The sequence below is a fragment of the Leptopilina boulardi genome, unplaced genomic scaffold (genome assembly GCF_019393585.1).
Source record: "Leptopilina boulardi isolate dan_hultmark-lab unplaced genomic scaffold, ZJU_Lbou_2.1 LbouV2_214, whole genome shotgun sequence".
Classification (NCBI taxonomy): Eukaryota; Metazoa; Arthropoda; class Insecta; order Hymenoptera; family Figitidae; genus Leptopilina; species Leptopilina boulardi.
Genome location: NW_026137768.1, coordinates 3,381,729 through 3,390,564, shown reverse-complemented (window position 1 = coordinate 3,390,564; position 8,836 = coordinate 3,381,729). Strand labels below are relative to the sequence as shown.

The following is an 8,836-nucleotide window of genomic DNA, read 5'->3' as shown; positions in this document are numbered from 1 at the left end:
TTGTGTAAAATTTCAATAATATGGTGTTTATAGGTTTCATAAAAGTTTAGGTTATGTTAGCTAATTTTTATACCGCGCAGTGGCTTGATTTAAGCCCAGGTTCGGGCTTGTGGATACTTTCTATTTCAAAAGGCAGCTTATTGTTAGCCCCTACAGTAGGCTTAAAGTAAGTCTTATGCTATGAGCGAGTTAGAAACTACATTCGGTCTAGTTTGTGTCCCATATTGAAACTAGCTTCTTTCAAGGTTTGAAACAAAATTTATTTTTTCCTGTCTAACCCTTAATTATTAAAAAATCTGTCCATTTTTTTGAATTTTGCCATTTACATTTTTTTCAGGAGGTCAAAAACTACAAAATTACAAAGTTGCAAAAAATTTCACCGGACCCCAAATTCCCATGTATATGGTGCGGGGTTCTTTAAGACCTACTTTTCTAGGAGATAAAGTCACAGAAAATTAAAAGGTATTAAAATAAGCTGCAACGCTTCTTATTTTAATCCATTTTTACTTATTTTAATACCAAAATGGATTAAAATAAGAAAAATTTGATTAAAATAAGAAGCGTTGCAGCTTATTTTAATACCTTTTAGTTTTCTGTGGTAGGGTTAAACAGACCCTCATTAGCTGCTTTGCACTGCAAAAATAGGTATCTTCTTGGTATCCTAAAACAAGATGTTAAGATGGAAATGGTAAGTTCCATTCGCTTCCATCTTAGAATAAGATGTTAATTTTAATATTAAGATGCTTTATTCCTATTATAACATCTTAAAATAAGACAATTTAAATACCTAACTAAAAAGATACTACCAAAACGTTTTAAAAGTTACTGCCAAAACATCTTATATTAAGATACTTTTTTTTGCAGTGTGGATGTGCGCAAATTCCTCTTTTTTCGATTTAAAGTAGAGCCTAAAAATTGATTCAAATTTTGAAAATTTTAAAATTACTCTAATTCTATTAGTTTTTTGAAAACACTTGAAAATATATTAATTCCAGTTTTTAAAGGGTAATTAAAAAGAAATTTTGTGAAAACAAATTTCATTTTGCTTTAATAAAAATAATTGAAAAAGTATTTTTTTTTGTTTTTTTTTTACAGCTAACAGCTAAAGAGTATTCAAATTTCGACTCGGGAATATTAATTATATAAAGGTATATATGTATATATATAAAATAAATAAAATCAATTGTGTAAAAGACTTATCTCGAAAGCATATATAATCAATCTATTTACGGTATGATTTGAAAATATATTGCGCAGATAATTTTCACTAACGAACGATTAGCAGATTATCAAAAACACCTGTTTCGATGAAAACAATACAATATCTTTTCAATGCTGAATGAAATAATGTATTCAATTTAAGAAGTGTCTATCGTAACACACAAAGTTTCATTTTTGTTATAATAAACAAATATCAAAATCACAAAAATGTTTTTCTATACAAAATTTGGTTATGCTTTCCTAAAAAAAAGTTTCTGTTTGACATTTTCTTGTGAGTCACTCTTTAAAATCATTGCCTCCTTCAGTGTGCTCTTCTTCTTCTTTTTTTTTGTTTTAAGCGGACATATCTGGTAGTAACAGTTTATTATCGCAAAAACGAATCTTTGTGTTTCACTAAATTTTCAACTTTTTTCGATTCTATTAAAATATTATTTTACAATTATTTATTAATTTATATATACGCATTTGCTACGAGGAATATGAATTTCTTTTAAGTCCTTTTGAAAATTTTATTTTAGTTTCGAACCCATATCTGTGTCAAGACTCTATAATTTAAGAAGGTATTAAAAGGACTTTCGTAAAAGCCACTACTGTGAATTTCAACCTCTTTAGAGTAATTCAATTTATGATGTAATTTAAATGTGATGTTCTATGAATAACTCAAGTTGGGTTAATTTCAAAGACCAAAATCCGGTCATTGATTAAGATTAGTGATTATTTCAGCACAGTTTCTTTAATTTTCACGGATATTGATTATTAATAATAAAAGTTAATAAATTTTTTAATTAACTATAGAAAAAGTAATAAATTTAAAATTCGTCAATAATTTAAACTCTTTCTAAATTAATCGCTCGGCAATTTTACTTTTTTCAAATAATATAAAATTGTAATTAGGATTTGATAATTTTATAACATTGTAAAATCATATCCTAAAAATATCTGTCAGATTTTTAATTAAAAATATATATTAAAAGAATTTGAGGAATTTTGTCTGGGACCCTCCCATTTGGGGTCAACGAGGGTTGCTTGTATCTGGGCATGGTCCAGATGAAGAGGTGAAGAGGGAAGAAAGGGATTCGTGGGCGGTTTTTACTATTGATTACCGAATTAAAAACGCGCATGCATAATTCAGTCATACTTTCCGGCAAACAAGTTTAACCTTAGGTGTCGTTGTAATCGAAATTTTTTTTTATCTTTAGTTACATTCTACAGATGTCGCGATTGTTCCCGTTTAAGGGTTGCAACCCCCGCGGATAAAAGCTTTCGTTTCTCACTGATGGTAAATTCTCTTCTTTTATTGATTTCACCGAATTTAATAATAATCACTCTTATCAACCTCCAATATTAAACTTCATACCATCAGTTGATATATAATATTTTAATTGTTAATTAATATTCTGCTTCTATATTTTTAAATCTGGTAAAATTTAAAATATATAAAATTTTCATTACAGAACTACGGAATATTTCAAATTTAGATCAATAATTTAATATTTAACTTCGAAAATAAAATTGTTTAAGAATTTAAACTTAGTTGTTACCTTCTATCGCAAAAAGTAAATTAAAAGGAAAAAATTTAACATGTCTTTGAAATAGTAAATTAAAAAAAAAAGTATTTTCTCATAAACAATTAAATAAGAAAAGTCTGGTTTTTCTCTTTCTTAAATTTATTTTGCAAAATAAATTGACATATCAGCAGTACAGCAGAAATAAATCACACTCTTAATACGTCGAGTGTCATATGTTAACAAATGCTACTTTCGGTTTTTGATTCACCACGACCACATTTTCTATGCAACATGGGTTATATTATACAATGACAGTAAAATGAGAAATGATTAATTTTTCTTTTTTTTAGCATATAATTGTTACTATATGACAAAATTTATTCCCCATAAAACATTTCCTTCAATACATAATAATATCACAAATCAGTTATATATGTAAATTATGTGTTTTTATATAAGTCTAGAGAATTATTTTTAGGAATTACAAAGTTACACGCCCTCCAATTATACTTTGTTAAAAGACGAGTGCTTCTCTCTACGTCTAGATTTATATTTAATTGATTGGAATGAAACGGTTAACCAACTGAGCGTCTATAGCCTCGTTTAGAAATTAACTGAGGTTCAAGGCTTTATTTTTTTTTTTAAATTATTTCTACTAATTATTAAATAAATAAATAAATTTAAATCATATTACTGTAGAAACTTAGAAAATGTTCAATCTACAATAATTTTCATAATATATTTACTGTTACATTCGATCTCTCTAGCTATAGCTATACTATTCAATTATTTTTTGTTAAGTATGAAAAATTATTTTGCACAAAAATTTTCTTCACATGAAACAAATAACATTTCTCTTTTGTAAAACTTTCATTCACATATTATACATTAATGAAAAGAGCTTTCATGCAAAATTTTCGAAATCAAAAATATAAAAAAGTAAAAGTTGGAAAATTTTATATTAGGCAATTATGTTTTAAAGATAATTTTGAAAGAAATTATTTTCTAATGGGTTCTATAGCAAAAGATTGATTTGTTTTGTGTAAAATCAAAGTAAATGAGACATTCAGGAACCTTAGTATAGATGCTATTCCAGTCAAGCTTACTTTAAACTTACTTAATATTAAATAATAATAACATGATAAATGAGATAATTACCCATTATTTTTCTTTTATATAAAATTTTTTTTTTAATGGACGCAACAAAATTTTTATTCGTTGATTAAAACAGGCCCGTATTCAAAGTTTGAATTATTTTTTTAAATCATTTTTTTCATAATATTTACAAAATAAATTTTTTTATACTCTTCATATATAAAACTAAATTGGAATATGAAATAAAATTTTTATTTTAAATTCGGACCAGCATTTAAAAAAAAATGAAATATCAAATTTTTAAGTACATATAAAGAAATTATTATATTAAATTTCTTTAATAAAACTTATTATATTAAATAAGTAATTTAATTTTTTTTTCTACAGAAAATATATATTCTTAACTATTATATTATTAAAGTCAACCATTAGATATAATCTCTAAATTACCGCGATATTACTACTGTATTGATATAAACATTTAATGCACAAAAATTAAAATTCTGCCTTAGTTTTGAAATTATTATTCATCTTAATTATAAGTATATTTTTGTAATGTAAAAGGACGTGAAATGTGTGCACAGTGATAACTGCATTAGTGCAACAGGATGGAAAAAATTATTCTACTGACAATTAGCTCTACAGCATTTTTTTTTGTATAACAATATATAACATCAGTATTATACGACATATAACATAATAAAATTTGAAATATTGGTAACGAATTATTTAAACAAGAAACGTAGATAGAATATTAGTTCATGAACATCCATCGCATTATATAATGTATTATTATGAAATGAGCGACTTAAGGAACTATTTTGGCACTATTAGAATTCACATCATCCAATGATGTTTTTATTTTCAGCTTTTCGAGAAAACAGATATATATTCTATACAATACATACAAAAGATAGTCAAATGTACTTAGATAGCACGTAAACTTGCAGGAAACCTTGCGGCAAGCTTGCCGCGCAATATTGCCAACCTTGCACGGCAAACTTGTCGCAAGCTTCAAATGTCCCATCTGAACCAAGCTTGCATGGTAAGCTTACCGAAAGATTGCAGTGTATGGTAACTGCAAGATTGCACAATAAGATTATCGCAAGATTGCACAGTAAGCTTATAGCAAGGTTGGTGCAAGGTTGCCAAATAACCTTGCTTTGAACCTAAAACCATTATTTTTTTAATGTTTCGTCTAATTTATATAATTTTAAATAAAATTATTTATTATATAAATTTTATTATATAAATTAGACGAAACATTAAAAAAAAATTGTTGTGGGTTCAATGGAAGGTTATTTGGTACCCTTGTACCAACCTTGCTATAAGCTTACTGAGCAATCTTGCGGTAGGCTTTCTGAGCAATCTTGCAGTAACCATACAGTGCAATCTTTCGGTAAGCTTACCATGCAAGCTTGTTTCAGGTGGGACATTTGAAGTTTGCCGTGCAAAGTTGACAATATTGCGCCGTAAGCTTGCCGCAAGGTTACTGCAAGCTTACGTGCTATCTAGGATACCATTATGAATAATATTTTATTAAACGAAACATAAAGTGAAATAAAAAATTACTATTGAAAAGCTAAGAATTTAAAAACATCATTTATTTATTTAGCACTTGAGTGCCACTTGTATGACTTAAAGTACAAGTATTTTTCTTAATGCCTATTATAATTAGTTACTTATTACCTAAAGATTCGTAATTCTTATTTTTCTATTATATTCGAGTTCCTTTCACATCAGTGTCATAAAAAATTGTTATTAAAGTTGGTACGCTTTTTTTATAGCCTCTAGCTATACATAATATATACTTGAAATCGTCTTCGGCTCACTACCATTATACAAAAAATGTCTTATCAATTCTTATCTAAAATGTACACGACTTTGTCGTGACAGATGTTTTTGTCCCCCTCCTTCTCCATGGAAATTTTTTTTGCTCTACTCTTTTCTTTAATTTGTCATTTACTTTCTAGAAAGTCCACAAGTTTTTTTTTAATTTTTCTTTTAAATCATATAAAAAACGTGTGGTTTTTTTTACTGATTGATGTAAAATTTTTTTGAAATTTTTTTTTTTTTTTTGGTAAAGAAATGTCAAAGTTCGATTTCTAATAATTTCTACTAGATCAGTTGACTGTCCATGCGTATAAAAGCGAGTTTAGTCTCTCGTTCGCCTCTTGCAAGTTTTCCAATTCGGAATTACAGTGGGAACGAGAAGGATTTACTTTTGCTGAATTGGATACCTAGTATCCATTTCCGGTTTCGGCGGTAGTTCCATTATAACTTTGCAAGCGTTTCCACCCCCCAATGTGTATATACTGAAGCTCACATCACTTCTGATTCCCGATTTCGTCTCGCGTCTCACAATAAGTAACAAAAGAAAGGAAATTACAAAATTTTCCTAAGTTTTTAATTTTTATTATTAAAAAAAATAATCTTATTCAAATTGATAAAATTATGAAAAAAATGTATGAAAAACATCGCTTTTATGATATAATGAAGTCGTGTATATTCGGAAATCAATATTATTATAATGATAAAATAGTTATAATTAACGAGCATTGGTAGTAATTGCATAGAATATTTTAGTCGGCACGCAAATGGAAAATTACATTATTATACAGTGCAATTTAGTTGACAAAACAATGAATCCACTTACTGCTGTAGGTGGAGTATATATATAATGTCATTCTATGCATATGCACTGCAATGCAAGTTCGTTAGCTAGCAATTGTTTTGTGTACTTTGAATGTCTTGGTTGCTAAATTTAGTGCGATGGTGAGTTTCAGAGAAATGGAAAAAGACAGTGTGCCAGAGAAACAAAAGGAAAGTGCAGTAGAAAAGGAGAGAATAGATGAAATACACAAAATGAAAAAAAAAAAATTTTAAGTGTGGGTTGCAGGTTCATTAGATCACATTGTCGGCTACTATCAGGCTTCGTTTTACTAGAATATACATTTCCTCCATTTGACCAATTTAATTATTCACCTGTTCCTTTTCTGGTAGTTAATTCTCGAAACTTTTTTTATTCTCTTGAATCTGATCTCTCTGAAAATTACCCTTGGCAATCGGTTAATTTTCTTGATTGTCGGACTTTGGAAATTATCCTCATTTTACCATCGAGAGAAATACGAGAGGAAAGAGAAATTGAACTCTCAGAAGAAATACGAAGATTTACTACGAAAAAATCAAAGTGCCAACTTTTCTGAAAGTTTGTTTAGTGAATGCAAAAAATTTCATTTTTTTTCAAAATATTTATTGAAATGAAAAAAATTTTCAATTTTTGATGAATAACGATTTGACTAAGGTACATAAAAGAAAGTTAATGAAAATATTTAAAAATTAATCTTATTCATCATAGGAATAAATTTTACCAAATGGGAAAAAATTTGTGATTAACACAATTTGTTTTCGAATGCAGTTTACTGAAGAGTTGTTTTTATGAATATATAAAGATCCATCACTTTTGGAATGCATATACAAGTTGAAAATGTGAGAGTCCCTGGTTGCAATCTTTCAGGACGGATTAACTTTCCTTTTCCTCGATCGGACTGACCTCGTTCTGAAGGAGTTCGAACTTGGGACTTAGCGCCGGTAGTATACTCTTCGTACTGGTCTTGATCTGACTATAAATGTCTAGTTTCTTCCGCTCCAATTCCAAGGTCTCTTCGATCAATCTCGGTGGAATGCTTCCGGTTCGTTTGTGGCAGGGAACGAAAGTACTGCTCTCTGCCTTTTGATCTTTCACCTTTTCGGCCTTGTGATGCTCAGGGGTCAGTGTCCCGTTGCCAAGCTTCCTTTGCTGCTCCTGTTACATTTTAATTCAATTAGTTACATACTTTATTCCATCGAAATTAATTAATAACTTTTTACCTGAAAAGTGTCTTCTTGTGCAACATCTTCTTTAAGAATTGCACCGGTAATAATTGGTTTTGTTATTATTTCTATTTGGCCAAAGTCATTATTAAGAGCTTTTTGTTCCATAAGCTCAAGTTTGTTTGGCGTTGTTCCATTCACTTGAAGATTAGGATTTGATCTAACTGTGTCAGTCGATAGGCTCATATCGCTCGAATCCTGATGTTCAAATGACGAACCTGACTCTTGAGGAGACTCCAAGCTATTCAAGTTCTCTTGAAATGAAAGCTGAAAGGACAAATTATTTTTAAAAAAAACAATACTCTTTACAGTAGACTAAAGATGTTTTTTGCGAGGGGGAATTTACTAGTAAAAATTGTGTACACTTGACTACAACTACACATATTACCATTATTACCTTAGTATTACACTTTTTACAAGTATTACATACTACTACCAAAATATTACTGTATTACAAAGTATTACACATATATTACTGAGTATTACCCTTTATTACAAAAAATATTACACGTCAAATACACGGAGAGAAATAGATGGTACGGGGTACTATCTAGATAGTACCAGATACCATATTTGACCTTACATATACGGACAGCAATCTAGATTCTATCACTTACTATAAATAATTATACAATATAGGGGAATAGTGTCAGGGTTGGACACAGTTTTGGTTTTTTGTTTATAAATATTTTGTTTAGATAAATTCAGTCAATTGTGGTATATGGGTGGAAAGATCTACAAAAGAGGAACACTTTTGCTGTGGACCGTAAATTGATTGGTCCAAAATTAAAAAAAATTTTAAACATTTAAAAAAAAAAAAATCTAGTCAGGGTTGGACTTTTCAGTCAGGGTTGGACACTTTTTGAAAATCGAAACGCATTATTGGTAAAAACGTAAAATAACATTTGTAAGGTTTTTTATTCTTATTTTTTCATATATATCTTTACTTATTGTTTACAAATTGTGAAGCTTCATGGGTTTACAAAAGGAATGAACTCAAATTACAAAAAATAACGCTTTATTGTTCCAAATAACTCAATGAAATGATGAACAAAATTTATACAATTGAGGGTTCACATACAATAAGGGGACGCGCAGTATTTTCGTTAGCCCCTCGCGCAGCCGCAGAATCGCTGTAC

General features: G+C 28.8%; 1 protein-coding gene across 1 annotated transcript in view; it reads right to left on the bottom strand.

Moving 5' to 3' along the window:
- Nucleotides 1-2,870: 2,870 nt before the first annotated feature.
- Nucleotides 2,871-8,836, bottom strand: part of LOC127279053 (uncharacterized) — a 95,265-nt gene continuing 89,299 nt past the window's right edge. Inside the window, exons 8-9 of the mRNA XM_051301163.1 lie at nt 7,695-7,964; nt 2,871-7,629 (exon numbers count right to left, since the gene is read on the bottom strand). Coding sequence (XP_051157120.1) covers nt 7,348-7,629; nt 7,695-7,964 — 552 coding nt within the window. The 3' untranslated portion in view covers nt 2,871-7,347. The remainder of the gene's footprint in view (nt 7,630-7,694; nt 7,965-8,836) is intronic.